This window comes from Hyla sarda, chromosome 6, assembly GCF_029499605.1.
Source record: "Hyla sarda isolate aHylSar1 chromosome 6, aHylSar1.hap1, whole genome shotgun sequence".
Lineage (NCBI taxonomy): Eukaryota > Metazoa > Chordata > Amphibia > Anura > Hylidae > Hyla > Hyla sarda.
Genome location: NC_079194.1, coordinates 22461013 through 22482775, shown reverse-complemented (window position 1 = coordinate 22482775; position 21763 = coordinate 22461013). Strand labels below are relative to the sequence as shown.

The 21763-nt window shown below is 43.8% G+C and overlaps 1 protein-coding gene across 4 annotated transcripts in view; it reads left to right on the top strand.

Annotated features, from left to right (window-relative positions):
* RGS5 (regulator of G protein signaling 5) overlaps positions 1–21763 on the top strand; it is a 164420-nt gene that overhangs the window by 128316 nt on the left and 14341 nt on the right. For all 4 annotated transcript variants that reach the window (XM_056523299.1, XM_056523298.1, XM_056523297.1 and 1 more), the window contains one exon: positions 3083–3249. In XM_056523299.1, the coding sequence (XP_056379274.1) occupies positions 3115–3249 (135 nt within the window). In that variant the 5' untranslated portion in view covers positions 3083–3114. The remainder of the gene's footprint in view (positions 1–3082; positions 3250–21763) is intronic.

The window sequence follows — 21763 nt, the reverse complement described above, 5'->3', positions numbered from 1 at the left end:
TTTACCTTTAGGATCAGTGGTGCTCATCCTTGCAGGTTTTTTTTACCTTTAGGATAAGTGGTGCTCGTCCTTGCTGGTTCTTTACCTTTAGGATCAGTGGTGCTCATCCTGGCAGCTTCTTTACCTTTAGGATCAGTGGTGCTCATCCTGGCAGCTTCTTTACCTTTAGGGTCAGTGGTGCTCATCCTGGCAGGTTCTTTACCTTTAGGATCAGTAGTGCTCGTCCTTGTAGGTTCTTTACCTTTAGGATCAGTGGTGCTCGTCCTTGTAGGTTCTTTACCTTTAGGGTCAGTGGTGCTCATCCTGGCAGGTTCTTTACCTTTAGGATCAGTGGTGCTTGTCCTTGTAGGTTCTTTACCTTTAGGATTAGTAATGCTCGTCCTTGTAGGTTCTTTACCTTTAGGATCACTGGTGCTCGTCCTTGTAGGTTCTTTACCTTTAGGATCACTGGTGCTCGTCCTTGTAGGTTCTTTACCTTTAGGATCACTGGTGCTCGTCCTTGTAGGTTCTTTACCTTTAGGATCACTGGTGCTCGTCCTTGTAGGTTCTTTACCTTTAGGATCAGTAGTGCTCGTCCTTGTAGGTTCTTTACCTTTAGGATCACTGGTGCTCGTCCTTGCAGGTTCTTTACCTTTACGATCAGTGGTGCTCATCCTTGTAGGTTCTTTACCTTTAGGATCAGTGGTGCTCGTCCTTGTAGGTTCTTTACCTTTAGGATCAGTAGTGCTCATCCTTGTAGGTTCTTTACCTTTAGGATCAGTGGTGCTCGTCCTGGCAGGTTCTTTACCTTTAGGATCAGTGGTGCTCGTCCTGGCAGGCTCTTTACCTTTAGGATCAGTGGTGCTCGTCCTGGCAGGTTCTTTACCTTTAGGATCAGTGGTGCTCGTCCTGGCAGGTTCTTTACCTTTAGGATCAGTGGTGCTCGTCCTTGTAGGTTCTTTACCTTTAGGATCAGTGGTGCTTGTCCTTGTAGGTTCTTTACCTTTAGGATCAGTGGTGAAAGGAGCTGCAGCTCTAATTCTAACTATATAGGGAAACAATAGGATGGGATGAAATCAAAGACAATCTCCATTAATATCACCATCTACAGTGTAATTGTGGCTGCAATAACAACAAGAAAGGAATATTTCAGGGCTTTCAGCATCAGGTCCCTCAACTGGTCTTAGAAGATCATAATCTGAGAAAAATGGTCCATATCATTGTGTGTGATTTCAAACAATGTGTCACATAGGTTTCTTTCCTTATCACTAATTTCAGGACTCCGATTTCTCACTTTCCAAATACAATACATTTGGGCACGCTAATGTGGTGGCCCAGTACGGGAGGTGTTACCCCGTACCCTTGCAGCCTTGTCAGACAGCCTCCTGCAGTGTCCCCTGGGCCTCCCTTGCACTTGTTCCCCTATGTACATATGTTTCCCCATTTGTTGTATTATAAAATGTGTAAAGAGGTGTGATAACTTTAAGAAGGTTGTCATGTGAGTTGTCATGTGATTGTTACCCAGGAGTTATCAGTGACCACATGACCCAAGGGTGGCCTATGGGCTCCTGCTAGTCTTCCCCATATAAACCCTGGGAGGAGCTTCTCTCTCTCTCTAGCTTCCAGCTCAGGTCCAGTGCAGTCGAGTCTAGGTCTGTGTCCAGAGTCATAGGAGGCCTCAAGTCCAGTCTGCAGCCACAAGTAACCACAGTCTCAGTATTGTCAGTTATCAGTCACAGTCATCATTTGTCTAATCGACTTGTCCTGCATTAAATTGACCCCCATCTACTACAAGTCCCAGGAAGCCCTTAAGGTCTCTGAAGTCACTGGTCACCTCCGTAAGCTCTGGCTGAACTGTATAGACTTTTCCACCTGTCTAACCTCAGTAAAGCTTATTGCCTCCATGCCTAGCCCAGGATCCAGCGGTATACCTTCGGGTGGTATTGAGGATAAACCACACCCTGGCATCATGAATACAAGGGGTTAATGCCATCTGCCCCTAAGGTAATTCCATCTGCCCTTTGCATCATACCCTCTACCACACTAACAAAACTTTCAACAAGCTGCAACCACCATCACCAGCACTGGGTGGCCACATGTGGACTCATTTAAACAATTAAAGGGGTACTCCCATGGAAAACTTTATTATTTTTTTTAAATCGACAGGTGCCAGAAAGTTAAAAAGATTTGTAAATCACTTCTATAAAAACATTTTTTTAATCCTTCCAGTACTTTTTAGGGGCTGTATACTAAAGAGAAATCCAAAAAAGAAATGCATTTCCTGTGATGTCCTGACCACATTGCTCTCTGCTGACCTCTGCTGTCCAGTTTAGGAACTGTCCAGAGAAGCATATGTTTGCTATGGGGATTTTCTTCTGCTCTGGACAGTTCCTAAAATGGACAGCAGAGGTCAGCAGAGAGCAATGTGGTCAGGACATCACAGGAAATGCATTTCTTTTTTGGATTTCTCTTTAGTATACAGCCCCTAAAAAGTACTGGAAGGATTAAGATTTTTTAATAGAAGTGATTTACAAATCTGTTTAACTTTCTGGCACCAGTTGATTTAAAAAAAAAAAGTTTTCCATGGGAGTACCCCTTAAATATAAACAACCCCAAAAAGAGTAGGATCATCTTACATCATATTTTTTGGGATATGTGAAGTCAAAGAAAAAAATAAGAAAGGACACAACTGTGTGTATTTTCTACGTTGGCAAATAATGTCAAATAATGTCCTTTTTCCAAATAAAGAGACATCTTAGTATCAGAGCCGATATATCTAGGTGGTTTTAATGTTTAGAGGTCCCCAAATCCTCAAGGCCCACTGTTCAATTTCAATGAAGTGTTGTTAGGCCTAGAGGACTGGTTTGGGGACCACCGATGAAGATGATGGCACCCACTCGAATGACTGTGGTGTCTGAAATTCTGGAACGGTAACTTCATAATTTAATTGAATTTTGATGCACGCAATCCCAATCATTTCCAAAATTGTTTGAAAATGACCAACTTGACCCAGTGTTTATACTCGGAGACCAGTGTAGTCTTCGCATTGGGTCTGACTTTTCACATGTTGTGACCTTCAATCTGTTTTCTACCCTCTGTTCAGATGGCCTTACTGCCTTCCAGAACTTTCTGAAGATGGAATTCAGCGAGGAGAACATTGAATTTTGGATGGCTTGTGAGGAATACAAAAAGATCAAGTCCCCAAACAAGATGGCAGCAAAGGCTAAGAAAATCTATGAAGAATTCATCCAAACCGATGCTCCAAGAGAGGTAAATTATTTTGTCTTTGAGCTTCTCCGTATATCTGTATATTCCCACAGCTTGACCACTACCTATGACTTCTGCATCAGAACAGCGCCAATACAACTTCCAGTCTCAATAATCCCAAAAATAGACAAAACAAGCTGCACACAATGTCCCGACTTCACACAATGTCACGTGCTTCTTCCGGCCTGGAGGCCGGAAGAAGCACGTGACATTGTGTGAAACTGCCGGTTACCCCTGAGCGCTCGGTATTGTGTCCTGATTCCTCCCCTAATAAAAATGGCATTTTGTAACTTTTGGGGGCTTCCGTTTCCACGCAGTACATTTTTGGTAAAAATAACACCTTATCTTTATTCTGTAGGTCCATACGGTTAAAATGATACCCTACTTATATAGGTTGGATATTGTCGGACTTCTGGAAAAAAATCATAACTACATGCAGGAAAATTTATACGTTGAAAATTGTCATCTTCTGACCCCTATAACTTTTTTATTTTTCTGCGTATGGGGCGGTATGAGGGCTAATATTTTGTGCCGTGATCTGAAGTTTTTAGCGGTGCCATTTTTGTATTGATCGGACTTATTGATCACTTTCTATTCATTTTTTCATGATATAAAAAGTGACCAAAAATAAACTTTTTTGGACTTTGGAATTTTTTTTGCACGTACGCCATTGACCAAGCAGTTTAATTAATGATATATTTTTATGATTCGGACATTTCTGCACGTGGCGATACCACAAATGTTTATTTTTATTTACACATTTTTTTTTTAAATGGGAAAAGGGGGGTGATTCAAACTTTTATTAGGGAAGGGGTTAAATGATCTTTATAAACTTTTTTTTTTTAACTTTTTTTTTGCAGTGTTATAGCTCCCATAGGGACCTATAACACTGCACACACTGATCTCTTATACTGATCATTATTATCCCATAGGGACCTATAACACTGCACACACTGATCTTTTACATTGATCAGTGGTTTCTCATAGGAAACCAGTGATCGATGATTCTGCCGCTTGACTGCTCATGCCTGGATCTCAGGCACTGAGCAGTGATTCGGTGATCAGACACCAGGAGGCAGGTAGGGACCCTCCTGCTGTGTCTCAGCTATTCGGGATCCCGAACAGACCCCTGAGCTAACCGGCAATGTTTTACTTTCATTTTAGACGTGTTCAACTTTGAACGCCGCGTCTAAAGGGTAAATAGCGCGTGACCCCACGTTATAGAAAGGGAGCGGACTCATGACTTACCGGTACATCATGGGTCCTTAAGGGGCTAAAGGGGTACTCCGGTGGAAAACAGATTTGTAAATTACTTCTATTAAAAACTCTTAATCCTTTTAGTACTTATTAGCGGCTGTATACTACAGAGGAAATTATTTTCTTTTTGGATTTCTTTTCTGTCACAACCACAGTGCTCTCTGCTGACACCTCTGTCCATGTCAGGAACTGTCCAGAACAGAGAAAAGAGAAAATCCCCTTAGCAAACATATGCTGCTCTGGACAGTTCCTAAAATGGACAGAGGTGTCAGCAGAGAGCACTGTGGTTGTGACAGAAAAGAAATCCAAAAAGAAAAGAATTTCCTCTGTAGTATGCAGCCTCTAATAAGTACTGGAAGGATTAAGAATTTTTAATTTACAAATCTGTTTAACTTTCTGGCAAAAAAAAAAAAAAAAAAACATTTTCCACCAGAGTACCCCTTTAAGGTTGATTTGCAGACATCATGTCCCTATTGCATTACTCAGGTTAAGGTAAGTCACTGCAGAATTACGACGTATGGCACAAAATGGGTAAGAAGATTTTGGAGGACTAAGGTTCTGCTTACACGGCTTGTCTTCCAAGTTTCATGAGTGTCCTCGCTCCTGTGCTGCATCTGTTTTTCGGCAGAGCACTGTTGGGGGTGCATGGGGTCTCCACAACAACCAGCTCAGGCTTAGTATAGTGCTGCGTGTCATATTACAGAAAAAAACATATTTTCAAATCAACTGGTGCCAGGGAGTTATATAGAGCAAGTTGTGTAGTTCTTTCCAGTCTGACCGCAGTGCTCTCTGCTGACACCTCTGTCGGTGTCAGGAACTGTTCAGAGCAGAAGAGGTTTGCTATGGGGATTTGATCCTTCTCTGGACAGTTCCTGTCATCGACAGAGGTGGCAGCAGAGAAAAGAACTACACAACTTCCTTTGGAGCATACAGCAGCTGATAAGTACTGGAAGGATTAAGATTTTGAAATATAAGTAATTTACAAATCTGTAGAACTTTCTGGCAGCAGTTGATTTGAAAACATTTTCTTTCCTCCGGAGTACCCCATTAAGAAGTTGTAGACAAAGGCAGTGGTCTCCAAACTGCGGTACCTCCAGATATATCTATAGCCCCCAATTATCATAATAGAGAGATTGGGCACATCAGTTCTTGGTTGGAGGTCTCTGTAGGTGGAATCCCACTAATCAAATATCTAAAAATGGAAAATTAAATGAGGTAAATGGAAGCTTGGTTGCAGTAACCCAGAACGGCCACTACATAATGTATGGAGCTGTCTGATTTAAACTCTTTTTTTTACTAAGTATGCCAAAAACCCCGCTCTGGCAAACAGCTGACCATTGGGGGTGCCAGGAGTTGGACCTCCACTGATATTAAATATGTGGTGAGCTTGTGGGGATGTAGGGTAGGTAGGGTGTAGCTGTGCAGTGATGAAAGGGTGTTGGATTAACCCTTAACTGTCGTGACGCCAGGGTGCGGGTTCTTCCTCTGTATATATATATATATCCTACCGCCACACGTCCCAGGAACGATAGGGAGGAATAAAGGATTGTCCACAACCGGAGGTTTAGTAAACTGGAGATAACTTTACTGCAACTTTTATGCAAGTTAACAGTAGTGTTGCTCGCGAATATTCGCAATTCGGATTTTATTTGCGTATATCGCATATTCGCGAATTCGCGAATATTTGCAAATATAGCACTATGTATTCGTGATTACGAATATTCGTTTTTTTTTTGTTTTTTTTTACAGTACACATCACAGTGATCACCCCTCTCTGCTTCCAGCTTGTGTGGTGTAAAGGCTCTAATACTACTGTGTGAGACTGGCGTGCAAAATTTCGCATATGCGAAAATTTGTATATGCTAATTTTCGCATATGCGAAAATAAAACGCGAATATTACGAATATGCGAATTTAGCGAATATATGACGAATATTTGTCCATATATTCGCGAAATATCGCAAATTCAAATATCGCCTATGCCGCTCAACACTAGTTAACAGTAGTAACAATCTTTACATAGGACCGCACTTAAGTACCTCACAGTTGGATGGGACCTTATAGGGAATATAAGCTCTGAGCCTTGCTTTATGCTGTTCCACTGAATTTAGGGTTTAGTTTAGGTTCAGTAGTCAATTTAGGATTGAGTTTAGTTAAACTCACGGTTTTGTATTCGGCTGAAGTTAACAGGCTCCAGGCCTAGATTTGTCATGAAGGTATACACGGAACTCCTCTCTCTGTTAGTCCGGAACCCAAGAGAGCGAGGAGTGGGGAAGACCAGAGATAATTGGGTAACAGCGCCCTTATATGGCAAGGGGCAGGCTCATAGCTTATTGGTTCCACCAACTGTCAGTCCCTTCACAAAGCATTGTGATACATCATGTGACCCACTCACGTGACCTGGAAGGTCCTTAAGCTTAACCTAACAGTAGGCTTAATAGTCATGTGACCTAAGGTCCTGGAAGTACTATACATATCTATAAATTACCATATAAGACGCACTTTTTCTTCCCCAAAACTGGGGGGAAAAAGTCGGTGCGTCTTATATGGCGAATACACCCCTATCGCGGCGGTCCCTGCGGCCATCAACGGTCGGGACCCGCGGCCAATACAGGACATCACCGATCGCGGTGATGCCCTGTATTAACCTTTCAGACACGGCGATCAAAGCTGACCGTCGCATCTGAAGGGAAAGTGACACTAACCCGGCTGTTCAGTCGGGCTGTTCGGGACCGCCGCCATTTCCCCCGCGGCGGTCCCGAACAGCGCGACTGAATAGCCGGGTTAGTGCTTACAGGACACCGGGGGGGACCTTACCTGCCTCCTCGGTGTCTTCTCCGTTCAGGGATCCCCTGTATGGCCGGCGCTCTCCTTCCTCGTCATCACGTCGTCGCGTACGCGCGTCGGCGTGCGTAACGACGTGATGGTGGCGACGGAGAGCGAGGATACCCGGCCGGCAGCAGAGACGTTCCGGAGCGACGGGGACGCGGCGACAGCGATGGAGCGACATCCAGGGCAGCGGTGACGGGTCCGGAGCGGCGGGGACACGTGAGTATTACCTCCTCCTGCAGTGGTCTTCAATCTGCAGACCTCCAGATGTTGCAAAACTACAACTCCCAGCATGCCCGGACAGCCAACGGCTGTCCGGGCATGCTGGGAGTTGTAGTTTTGCAACATCCGGAGGTCCTCAGGTTGAAGATCACTGTTGGGTTCAAAATCTTTATTATTTTAGATTTTGCACCTATAAATTGGGTGCGTCTTATACGCCGGTGCGTCCTATAGGGCGAAAAATACGGTAATATACATATTATACACACCAAACATATAAAATTAAAGAAGGAAGAGGTGACAAGTGGTTATCCCACTAGGAGGATCCTACCGGTACGCAGGAACTCTGACTTTGGGGACTTAGCACACAAGGTACGGTACAAGGTACGGTACCGGGACACCACAAATATCCTTAGTTTTACCTGGAAATGCCCTTTAAGAGTTTTTAAACAGTCCTGATTCCAAGCTTTTTTTTTGCAGTTGAAGGTTTTGCGGTAACTATTCGCACTATTAGACTTCACACAGTCACATTACTCTTCAGGCAGAGTGCCAATATCACTGATCAGTGCTATGCTATCTAATGTTTACACGGATAATCTCCTATGGGGGAGTTAAAAAGTGTAAAAAAAGAAATAAATAAATGAAGTTTAAGAAGTCAAAATATATATAAGCCTGTCTCAAAATAAATGTTGAAATCATTATCAAGTGGGAAAAAAAACCCGAAAATTAAATAAATAAAAATATTTGGTATCACTGTGTGCGGAATTGTCCAAACTATTAAAATATGACATTATTGATCCTGTGCGGTGAACGGTGTATATGTAAAACAATACCAAATTTGCTAGTTTTTGGTCACATTACATCCCAGAAAAAAAAAAAACTGAATAAAAAGTGAAAGTAAAAAATACAGTGTTGCAGGGCTCAGAAGAGAAGAATTTTTAAAGGGGTACTCCGGTGGGAAACTATTTTTTTTTCTTCTTTAAATTAACTGGTGCCAGAAAGTTAAACAGATTTGTAAATTTCTTCTATTTAAAAATCGTAATCCTTCCCGTACTTATCAGCTGCTGTATGCTCCAGAGGACCACAGTGCTCTCTGCTGACACCTCTGTTCGTGTCAGGAACTGTCCAGAGTATAAGCAAATCCCCATATAGTAAACCTCTCCTGCTCTGGACAGTTCCTGGCATGGACAGAGGTGTCAGCAGAGAGCACTGTGTTCAGATTGGAAAGAACTACACAACTTCCTCTGGAGCATACAGCAGCTGATAAGTTTTTTTTAATAGAAGTCATTTACAAATCTGTATAACTTTCTGGCACCAGTTGATGAAAAAATAAAATAAAATAGTTTTCAACCGGAGTACCCCTTTAAAAACATACAGATTTTGTAAAAGCAGCACAATAATAAAAAAGTATATAAACATTGATATCGTTTTAATCGTATTGAGACTCAGAATAAAGAAAACATGTTATTTTTTAGAGATGAGCGAACTTACAGTAAAATCGATTCGTCACGAACTTCTCAGCTCGGCAGTTGATGACTTATCCTGCATAAATTAGTTCAGCTTTCCGGTGCTCCGGTGGGCTGGAAAAGGTGGATACATTCCTAGGAAAGAGTCTCCTAGGACTGTATCCACCTTTTCCAGCCCACAGGAGCACCGGAAAGCTGAATTAATTTATGCAGGAAAAGTCAGCAACTGCCGAATTTACTGTAAGTTCGCTCATCTCTATTATTTTTACCCTAAAGTGCACTGTGTAAAAACAAAACCACCAATAGTTCAAAATTGTGTGTTTTTCAACCCCCCCCCCCACCCCATCAGCACCAAAAATGTTTATATTTTCCATCGCTGTACATTTTATGCTAAAATGAAAAGTGTCATTACAATGTACAATTGGTCGCTCAAAAAGAAGACCTCATATGGGTCTGTGGATGGAAAAAATATTCTAAGAGACGAGGAGTTAAAAAACAAAACCCTTACGACTGTGTCATTAAAAGGGTTTATCCAGGATTAGAAAAACTAATCTGATTTCTTCTAAAAATAAAAACCACTCCACCCCTGTCTTCAGGTTGTGTGTGGTATTGCAGTTCAGTTTCAGTAAAGTGAATAGAGCCGAGCTGTAATACCCAACACATCCTGAGGACAGGGGTGGTGCTGTATTTTGGATTAAATTAGCTCTGTTGTTATATAAGGGGTTACTGTAGAAAGTTTGTTTTGGGGATCTTATGGCAAAAATTAAAGTTTCGATTTAACAAATTTTTATTGATGCAAATTAACTTGTCGAAACAACCAGGCATATAGAGAGTTGGCACCATATCAGTATATCGACTAAAAGACATGACCATAGGGAAGCAGTGTAATGGCTGTGGTAAGGAAGATCCACCGACCTGTGTGGAAGATGACGCGGGCCGTATCAGGGAGCGGGGTCTAAGGTGCCGCTGGTTTTCACCAGAGCCCGCTGCAGGACTTGCTGATGGACTTGCTGCGGCAGACGGCACCCATGTCGCTACCCCTGGTACAACCCGTCCCCTCAGGCAGCCGAGGAATAACATGGCACAGGAAGGTAGAGGCACAAACATAGTCAGGGCTGGCAGGAGATCAGGGCTGGCGGCAAAGAAACAAAGTCTGGGCACGTAGCAAGAAGGTCAGAAGGCAGGTGGCACAGGAGCAAGGTCAGAGTACGTAGCAAAGGTCAGAGGCAGGCGGCACAGGAGCAAGGTCAGAGTAAGTAACAAAGGTCAGAGATAGGCGGCACAGGAGCAAGGTCAGAGTACGTAGCAAAGGTCAGAGGCAGACGGCACAGGAGCAAGGTCAGAGTACGTAATAAAGATCAGAGATAGGCGGCACAGGAGCAAGGTCAGAGTACGTAACAAAGGTCAGAGATAGGCGGCACAGGAGCAAGGTCAGAGTACGTAACAAAGGTCAGAGATAGGCGGCACAGGAGCAAGGTCAGAGTACGTAACAAAGGTCAGAGATAGGCGGTACAGGAGCAAGGTCAGACTACGTAGCAAAGGTCAGAGGCAGGCGGCACAGGAGCAAGGTCAGAGTACGTAACAAAGGTCAGAGATAGGCGGCACAGGAGTAAGGTCAGAATACGTAACAAGGGTCAGATACAAGTCGAGGCAAGACACAGGAAAACCCTTTCTCTTAGGCAACAAAGATCCGGCAGGGGTCAAGAGGATGTGAGAATTACTTATAGGCTCAGCGCCCAATTATTGGTGCGCCGGCCCTTTATATCTCCAACGCGCGTGCGCCCTAGGAACCGGGGATGCGTGCAGGCATTGAGAGAGTGCAATGGAGCCGGGAACACAGTGGGAAGAGTGTCCACCGGCTGGGAGGCTGCAGCCAGAGCCCGGTAAGGAGATAGCAGAGCCGCCCGTGCCGGAGACAGCACGGGGGCGGCGGGGTAGAAGTGCGCCCGTGGCCAGCATGCCTGCCCGCGGAGCCACTTGTAACAAGCAGATTTGTTTTTCGGCTTCCTGACTCTCTGTTACACACAGACATATGAAATATAGCCGAGTCGCGTCTGCCAAACAGCTGGGGTAATACCGCAAATCGCATCGGCCAAATGAGATTAAAACCAGAACAAATATGGCCGCAAGACTGGAGCCTGTCAGCGTTCCTTGTCAGGCAGATAACAGGCTCTTAGGCTTTATAAACAAGTGTTCAAGTAGGAGATGGCTTCAGACCAACATCTCACATCTATCAGGCCACGCCATTCCCTATCGTTCGCGGAGAGAACATGTCTCCACATCGCCGGGATAACATTGACTATGCAAGGCTCTACTATTTACAGTCTTAAAGGGGTACTCCACTCCCCAGCGTTGGGAACATTTCGTTCCGAATGCTGGGTGCGGGCTTCGGGGGTCGCAACGTCCCCTTGTGACGTCACGCCCCGCCCCTCGTGTCGTCACGACCCGCCCCCTCAGTGCAAACCTATGGATGACTTGCATTGAGGGGGCGGGGCGTGTTGTTACGAGCCTACCCAGAGTTCAGAACTAAATGTTCCCAATGCTGGGGAGTGGAGTACCCCTTTAAAGGATAGGGGATAAGTGTCTGATCATGCTTGGGTATCGTCAGCACTTCCATAGACAATACATGGAGAACATGACGACGTATCTATTCCTGCAGCGGGGACAGCTAGGGCCCTGTTCTGGAGAGAGGTATTTTAGCCACCCTGTCGGTATTTTTATATTAAAAAATACCGGCAATGCAATGGCCGGTATTTATCCAACCAATCGTCCAATTCCTGGAATGTTGCACCATAACCATTACCAGTAATTCCCAACCAGAGTGCCTTCAGCTGTTGCAAAACTACAACTCCTAGCATGCCCGGACAGCCAACGGCTGTCCGGGCATGCTGGGAGTTGTAGTTTTGCAACAGCTGTAGGCACCCCTGGTTGGAAAACACTGACCTATACTATATACTACTATATAGTCCAACGTGCTGGGAGTTGTAGTTTTCGTTTGGGGCAGCTGCTGAGCCACAGGCTGTATCAGGGCATGCTGGGAGTTGTAGTTAGTACCCAACTGCAACTCTCGAATTTACTAAATAAAAGTGATCAAAAAGTCACATAAAGAAATGGTACTGTTAAAGGGGTACTCCGGTGAAAACCTTTTTTCTTTTAAATCAACTGGTGGCAGAAAGTTAAACATATTTGTAAATTACTTCTATTAAAAAATCTTAATCCTTCCTGTGCTTATTAGCTGCTGAATACTACAGAGGAAATTCTTTTCTTTTTGGAATGCTCTCTAATGACATCGCGAGCACAGTGCTCTCTGCTGATGTTATTATAATAATAATAGCACTTCATTTATTGTTGTCCTTAGTGGGATTTGAACCCAAGTAGTGCTAACCACTGAGCCACCATGCTGCCCTTAGCATGCATCTGCTATGCATGGTTGCTAAAATGGACAGAGATGTCAGCAGAGAGCACTGTGCTCGTGATGTCATCAGTGTTCCAAAAAGAAAGGAATTTCCTCTGTAGCATTCAGCAGCTAATAAGTACTGGAAGGATTAAGATTTTTTAATAGAAGTAATTTAAAAATATGTTTAACTTTCTGCCACCAGTTGATTTAAAAGAAAAAAGGTTTTCACCGGAGTACCCCTTTAACTGCAGATCAGGGCGCAACATAATGAGCCTTCATACAGCCCCGTATAAGGAGAATAAAAATTGTCATAGGGGCAGAATAGGACAAAATTTTCCCTGCATATGTGTATCCTGTGATGTCACGCATATATAATTAGGTATGCAAATTAGCATGGCCGGTATTTTTTTTTATTTTTTATTTTGCAAGAAAGGCGGCAACCCTACACGGGGATGTTAGTGGAAATACATGATCACTTCGTGACGCCAGGGCACCGTTATCCTATACACGCTCCGAGGTTGGAGACAGCTTCTCCTGGGCCAGACACAGGGTGTAAATGAACACACCGGCGTCAGGTTACGGATAACTGTCTTTACTGAGCTGGGTGCAGATGGTATCACACATACAACTGGGTTAAGGTGAGTAAGTGCAGCGTAACCCCTTGAGAGCCCTGTTGCCTTGTTGAGCCTTGTGGTGCTTTCACCAAACAGATTAATAATGACTTGTGAGAGGGGTAGATGAATTCTGGTATGTAGGGCCCTGTCAAGGTACTGAAGCTCTCCTTCTCCAGCAGGGGCATGAACTTCTACCGGGCGAGTAATCCTTGCAGTATGACCAGAGAGAGTAGATTTGAGCTAGGCCTCTCCTCAGAGCACACAACAGGCAAGCACACCTGAACCACACTGTGGCGCAGACTAAACTAGACTGAGGCAACTCCGCCCTCCACTACACTATATAGGGGAGACTTTAGGGGGTTCCCATTGGCAGGCAGGGTCACATGGGTTTCACTGCTCACTCTTAAGGGTACAGTAACACAGAAAAACATAAATACATATAACAGTAATATACAGTAATTCATTTAGAAAAATATATTATTTGGCAATAGAATGTGAACATAATTAATATAACAGTAAGTCTCTGGTGGGGCCAACACCATGTGACATCACACTAATATTCATAGACAATGCACTTACACTAGGGTTTCCCAACTGGGGTGCCTCCAGCTGTTGCAAAACTACAACTCCCAGCATGCCCGGACAGCCGTTGGCTGTCCGGGCATGCTGGGAGTTGTAATTTTGCAACAGCTGGAGGCACCCCGGTTGGGAAACACTGCTTACTGTACATGGACATATCCATTAGAGATGAGCGAACTTACAGTAAATTCGATTCGTCACGAACTTCTCGGCTCGGCAGTTGATGACTTTTCCTGCTTAAATTAGTTCAGCTTTCAGGTGCTCCCATGGGCTGGAAAAGGTGGATACAGTCCTAGGAGACTCTTTCTTATGACTGTATCCACCTTTTCCAGCCCACCGGAGCACCTGAAGGCTGAACTAATTTACGCAGGATAAGTGATCAACTGCCGAGCCGAGAAGTTCATGACGAATCGAATTTACTGTAAGTTCGCTCATCTCTAATATCCATATTTCCCCCAAATAGTTGAAAAAGGCAAATGTTGGGAAACAACGACTTACAGGGTAGTTGCCTGTAATACTCCAAGTTGCAAGTAGGTGGCAATAGAGAGGCAGTTTTTTTCCCCTCCTGGCGGAGAACTAATTTGCATACTTTGTCCCATAGTACATTGCCTGTAATACTCCCAACAAAGCTGGATCTCCTCATTGAGAACCAATAAGAACTGTTATAGACTACAGAAATTTACTTTAAAGGGGTACTCCAGTGGAAAACGTTTTTATTTATTTTTCTAAAATAAACTGGTGCCAGAAAGATAAACAGATTTGTAAATGACTTCTATTTAAAACTCCTAATCCTTCCAGTACTTATCAGCTGCTGTATGCTCCACAGGAAGTTGTGTAGTTCTATTCTGTCTGACCACAGTGCTCTCTGCTGACACCTCTGTCCATTTTAGGAACTGTCCAGAGCAGGAGAAAATCCCCATAGCAAACCTATCCTGCTCTGGAGAGTTCCTGAAATGGACAGAGGTGTCAGCAGAGAGCACTGTGGTCAGACAGAAAATAAATTCGAAAAGAACTTCCTGTGGGGCATACAGCAGCTAAGTACTGGAAGGGTTAAGATTTTTATATATTACAAATATTTACAAATCTGTTTAACTTTCTGGCACCAGTTGATTTAAAAAACAAAATTTCACTGGAGTTTCCCTTTAAGAAATAATAACCAATATAATAAGATAAATGTAGTAATAAACATATTCCGCAATAGGACCAATTCATATATTAAAGGGGTACTCCCATGGAATATTATTATTATTTTTTTAAATCAACTGGTGCCAGAAAGTTAAACAGATTTGTAAATTACCGTATTTATCGGGGTATACCACTCGCCGGCCTATGACACGCACCCTCATTTTACCAAGGATATTTGGGTAAAAAAAGTTTTTTACCCAAATATCCATGGTAAAATGAGGGTGCGTGTGTGCGTGCGTATACCCCGATACACCCCCAGGAAAGGCAGGGGGAGAGAGGCCGTCGCTGCCCGCTTCTCTGCCCCTGCCTTTCCTGGGGTCTAGAGCCCTGCTGCCGGCCCTTCTCTCCCCCTGGCTAACGGCGCCGCTGCCCGTTCTCTCCCCCTGACTATCGATGACGGCGCCCCATTGTCGGCGCCGATAGCCAGGGGGAGAGAAGCGGCGCCGGCAATGGGGCAGCGGCACCGACAGACAGGGGGAGAGAAGGGGCAGCGGCACCGACAGACAGGGGGAGAGAAGGGGCAGCGGCACCCATTGCCAGCGCCGCTGCCCCGTTGCCTCCCCCCATCCCCGGTTGCATAATTACCTGTTGCCGGGGTCGGGTCCGCACTGCTTCAGGCCTCTGGTGTGCGTCCCCTGCGTCGTTGCTATGCACTGCACGGCGCGGCGCAATGACGAGTGACGTCATTGCGTCTCGCAGCGCATAGCAACGACGCAGGGGACGCACACCAGAGGCCTGAAGCAGTGCGGACCCGACCCCGGCAACAGGTAATTATACAACCCGGGATGGGGGAGGCAACGGGGCAGCGGCGCTGGCAATGGGTGCCGCTGCCCCTTCTCTCCCCCTGTCTGTCGGTGCCGCTGCCCCATTGCCGGCGCCGCTTCTCTCCCCCTGGCTATCGGCGCCGACAATGGGGCGCCGTCATCGATAGTCAGGGGGAGAGAACGGGCAGCGGCGCCGTTAGCCAGGGGGAGAGAAGGGCCGGCAGCAGGGCTCTAGACCCCAGGACAGGCAGGGGCAGAGAAGCCGGCAGCGCTGGCTGTCTCTGCACCTGCAAAGCCGCTGCAGTTCATTGATTTAAAGCGCCCGCTTTAAATCATTGAACTGCAGCGGCTTATCGGCGTATAACACGCAGGTAGACTTTAGGCAAAAAATTTTAGCCAAAAAAGTGCATGTTATACGCTGATAAATACGGTACTTCTATTAAAAAATCTTAATCCTTCCAGTACTTTATAGGGGCTATATACTACAGAAGAAATGCTTTTGTTTTTGGATTTCTCTGATGTCATGACCATAGTGCTCTCTACTGAGAAAAATCCCCTTAGAAAACATATGCTGCTCTGGACAGTTCCTAAAATGGACAGCAGAGGTCAGCAGAGAGCACTGTGGTCGTGACATCAGAGATATCCAAAAGAAAAGCATTTCCTCTGTAGTATAAAGCCCCTAAAAAAGTACTGGAAGGATTAAGATTTTTTTATAGAAGTAATTTACAAATCTGTTTAAATTTCTGGCACCAGTTGATTTAAAAAAAAGAAAAAGTTTTCCACGGAGGTACCCTTTAACTTTTTTTTTTTTTTTTTTAAATAAGAATAGAACACACAAATCCCAGCCAAACTCAGGGAAAACAGACAAACTCTGTGTAAGTGTTTTTTTGGATTGGACCCTAGACGTGTTGTGTAATTTTAGGAGATAATACCTGATCCTTCTGATCGCTTGTGGTGAGCAGTAAAGTAACCTACTGGCTTTATTGTCTCCCCGGAGTCAAGATGAAGAGTAATGAGAGGTCATAAAAGATCCATTGATAGTCGGGATAATAAAGTAGCGTTTCCTGGCTACATGAACAGATGCTGAGGCAAAGGTCGACCCGGCTCATGATCTGCGTCTCATCGTATTGAAAATACTGGAAGTCTCCGAAAATGAAAGTTTTATGCTATCGAAACCATCCACTTAACCCCTTAAGGACGCAGCCCTTTTTCACCTTAAGGACTGAGCCCTTTTTCGCAATTCTGACCACCATCGCTTTATGAATTAATAACGCGAAAACGCTTTTACCGAATATTGTGATTCTGAGATTGTTTTTTCGTGACATATTCTACTTTATTTTGGTGGTAAATTTTCGGCGCTACTTGCATCCTTTTTTGGTGAAAAATCCCAAAATGTCATAAAAATTTAGAAAATTTTGCATTTTTCTAACTTTGAAGCTCTCTACTTGTAAGGAAAATGGATATTCCAAATACATTTTATTTTTCTTCACAAATACAATATGTCTACTTTATGTCGGCATCATAAAATGGACATATTTTAGCTTTTTTGAAAAAATTAGAGGGCTTCAAAGTAGAGCAGCAATTTTCAAAAATTCATGAAAATTGCTAAATCTGAAGGGACAGATGTTACAGAACTACAACTCCCAGCATGCCTGGGCAGTCAAGGCATACTGAGAGTTGTAGTTTGGCAACATATGGATGGCTACTGTTTGGGCACCACTGTAACAGTGGTCTCCAAACTATCCCCCCCCCCCCGACGATTCCCTATCTGAGCCAGGATCCAGCAGTCTCCAGCGAAGTTTCTGGGTCCCCAGGCATCTTCTCCTGCAGGTACGGCCTCCATCTTCTTCCCACGATCCCCTCAACATCCAGGGGCGGGCAGAACCCGCTGCCCTGCACTGCCATTGGTCAGAACTCCGTTCTGCTAATGGCAGGGGATAGGAGGAGATCGCAGCTCTGTGACCTCACTCCTATCCCTTAGGCTGATCGGGGCTGTCGCTGAAAACTCCGATCAGCCCTATTTTCTGGGTGATTGGGTCACCAGAGACCCGATCAGCCCGGAATTGGAGAAAATCGCATGTCTGAATTGACATGCGATTTTCTCCGAACGCCGACATGGGGGGGTCTCAGGACCCCCCTGGGCGATGTGCCGCGGTGCCTGCTGAATGATTTCAGAAGGCATCCCGATCCGGTCCCCAACCGGCTAGCGACAGGGACCGGAATAGCGACAGGGACCTTATGGACTCGGGATGCAGGGCGTATGCATACGCCCTTTGTCCTGAACAGGTTAAAGGGGCACTCCAGAGAGAAATTATGTTTTTTTTTTTAATCAACCGGTGCCAGAAAGTTAAACAGATTTGTAAATTATTTCTATATAAAAATCTTAATCCTTCCAGTACTTATCAGCTGCTGTATGCTCCAGTGGAAGTTGTGTAGATCTTTCCAGTCTGACTACAGTGCTCTCTGCTGACACCTCTGTCCATGTTATGAACAGTCCAGAGTAGGAACAAATCCCCATAGCAAACCTCTCCTGCTCTGGACGGACAGAAGTGTCAGCAGAGAGCACTGTGGTCAGACTGAAAAGAACTACACAACTTCTTTCGGAGAATACAGCAGCTGATAAGTACTGGAAGGATTCAGTTTTTTAACCCCTTAAAGACGAAGCCCATTTTGACCTTAAAGATGTACTCCTGTGGAAAACTTTTTTTTTTTTAACTCAACTGGTGCCAGAAAGTTAAACAGATTTGTAAATCACTTCTATTAAAAAATCTTAATCCTTCCAGTACTTTTTAGGGGCTTTATACTAAAGATAAATCCAAAAAAGAAATGCATTTCCTCTGATGTCATGACCACAGTGCTCTCTGCTGACCTCTGTTGTCCATTTTAGGAACTGTCCAGAGAAGGAGAAAATCCCCATAGCAAATATATGCTGCACTGGACAGTTCCTAAAATGGACAGCAGAGAGCACTGTGGTCGTGACATCAGAGGAAATGCATTTCTTTTTTGGATTTCTCTTTAGTATAAAGCGATTTTTTATTTTTTAATAGAAGTGATTTACAAATCTGTTTAACTTGCTGGCACCAGTTGATTAAAAATAATAATAATAATAATAATTCCCCAGGAGTACCCCTTTAAGGGCCAGGTCAATTTTAATTTGTGCACTTTCATTTTTATCTCCTCCCCTTTTAAAAATCATAACGCTTTTAATTTTGCACCTACAGACCCATATAAGGTCTTGTTTTTTGCACCACCAGTTGTACTTTGTGATGACTTCAATCATTTAATAACAAAATTTACGGCAAAAAAAATATAAATATATTTGTGGGGTGAAATTGAAAAAAAAAACACACCATATTGTAACTTTTTAGGGCTTCCGAGCACAGTGCTCTCTGCTGACATCTCTGTCCATTTTAGCAACCATGCATAGCAGATGTATGCTAAGGGCAGCATGGTGGCTCAGTGGTTAGCACTGCTGCCTTGCAGTCCTGGGAACTTGGGTTCAAATCCCACTAAGGACAACAATAAATAAAGCATTATTATAATAACGTCAACAGAGAGAACTGTGCTCGTGATGTCAAAATTTCCTCTGTAGTATTCAGCAGCTAATAAGTACAGGAAGGATTAAGATTTTTTTAATAGAAGTCATTTACAAATATGTTTAACTTTCTGCCACCAGTTGATTTAAAAGAAAAAAGGTTTTCACCGGAGTACCCCTTTAAAGGAGATCTGTAGTGCAATTTAACTTATCCCCAATCCGAAGGATCTCCTAGATGGGGCCGAGCAGGGTTCTGGAAAGGGGGCGTTTCTTCCCCGCATGACGCGGTGGCTGACACGCCTCCTCCATGTACCCTATAGAGATACATGGAGGGGAAGTGTCTGCCGCGGCTTTCTGCTGGGGACGAAACTTCACTTCCTGCAGACTGCCGCGGCCCCGTCCAGGAGATTCCGGGGGGCCCGGGCCCCAGTGCTCGGACCTCCTGCGATCTATAACATCCCCTATCCTTTGGATAAGGGATAAGTTATTTTGCGCTGGAGTACTCCTTTAAACCTTCCAGTACTTATCAGCTGCTGTATGTTCCAGAGGAAGTTGTGTAGTTCTTTCCAGTCTGACCACAGTGCTCTCTGCTGACACCTCTGTTCATATCAGTAACTGTCCAGAACAGGAGAAAATCCCCATAGTAAACCTCTCCTGCTCTGCTATAGCCGGCTGGAGCTTCAGAGTGATTTTTTATGTTTCATTGTCCTTTATATCAACGAATTTGTTTATACACGTTACAAAACTTCAGTGGTGTTCATTTATTTAGTCTGTTAAAAGTGAAAAATCACCTGAAAAGACCCCAAAAGATGGAAAATCTGCGGAAACGTAGAGTTAAAAAAAGAAACAGACATTTTTGGCGTACCACATGAATGAATAGAGGGAAATACATTTCCGCACAATTTTTTTATTTGACTACCCTGATGAAGTAAATCGGGAAAATCCTCAATGAAACCCGCACCGCAGGTCAATTTCTGCACAGGTTTTGTGATTCATAAAAATGTTTTTTTTTTTTTTTTTTTTAACATGGCCCATAAATAAGTCTCTTGCATTTATAATTCTGGATAAAAATTTCCTTGGCAATGAACAAGTTAACAGCACTTATTCGACACTCAATTCAGGCCTGGTGCACAGCAGTGAGGGAGCGGAGCGCAGCCGGAACATTACTGCGCGCTGTGCTGGTTTCTATGGAAAAGCTTCAAAGGTCAGAAAAAAAAAAGTGAAATCCTGTTGTAAAGACGTATAATGATGAAATGAATGATATGTATATGTGCGCTGCAGCGTGATGTGTGCGCCACGTATATCCAGCTCAATCTGTATCAACGCTCTATGTGTCTACGTTTATTATTTTACCAATGTGCAAATTATCCACCATCCACATGGAAGGGAATGGTCGTGCCGGAAAGTTATACAGATTTGTAAATTACTTCAATTTAAAAATCTTAATCCTTCCAGTACTTATCAGCTGCTGTGTGCTCCAGGGGAAGTTGTGTAGTTCTTTCCAGTCTGACCACAGTGCTCTCTGCTGACACCTCTGTCCATGTCAGGAACTGTCCAGAGCAGGAACAAATCCCCATAGAAAACCTCTCCTGCTCCAGACAGAGGTGTCAGCAGAGAGCACTGTAGTCAGACTGGAAAGAACTACACAACTTCCTCTGGAGCATACAGCAGCTGATATGTACTGAAAAGAATTAAGATTTTTAAATAGAAATAATTTACAAATCTGTATAACTTTCTTGCACCAGTTGATTTAAAACAAAAGGGGTACTCCGGTGGAAAACTTTTATATATATATATATATATACCGTATATATATATTTTTTTTAAATCAACTGGTGCCAGAAAGTTAAACAGATTTGTAAATTATGTCTATTAAAAAAATCTTAATCCTTTCAGTACTTATTAGCTGCTGAATACTACAGAGGAAATTCTTTTCTTTTTGGAACACAGTGCTCTCTGCTATCATCACGAGCACAGTGCTCTCTGCTGACATCTCTGTCCATTTTAGGAACTGACCAGAGCAGCATATGTTTTCTATGGGGATTTTCTCCTACTCTGGACAATTCTTAAAATGGACAGAGATGTCAGCAGAGAGCACTGTGGTCATGATGTCAGCAGAGAGCTCTGTGTTCCAAAAAGAAAATAATTTCCTCTGTAGTATTCAGCAGCTAATAAGTCCTGGAAGGATTATGATTTTTTAATAGAAGTAATTTACAAATCTGTTTAACTTTCTTGCACCAGTTGATTTAAAACAAAAATGTTTTTCACCGGAGTACCCCTTTAACTTCATCATTAGACTAGGCTTCCCTATAAAGAAAAAACAGTATAGTACGGGGATAGGTCCATTTTCCGGATGGTCCAAATGGCGGAAGAAAAACTCTATCAAAGACCTACAGGGATGACTCCTGTCTGTTCATATTGACCAAACTGAACAACATTTTGGGCCATTCGGGATTATTGAAAAGTAGTACTGGCCCCGTACTATGTCGCCTTCATGTGGGGCGGCTTAAAGGGGTACTCCGGTGGAAAAAAAATTTTTGGGAACACAGAGCTCTCTGCTGAATCACGAGCACAGTGCTCTCTGCTGACATCTCTGTCCATTTTAAGAACTGTCCAGAGTAGGAGAAATTGCCCATAGCAAACATATGCTGTTCTGGACAGTTCCTAAAATGG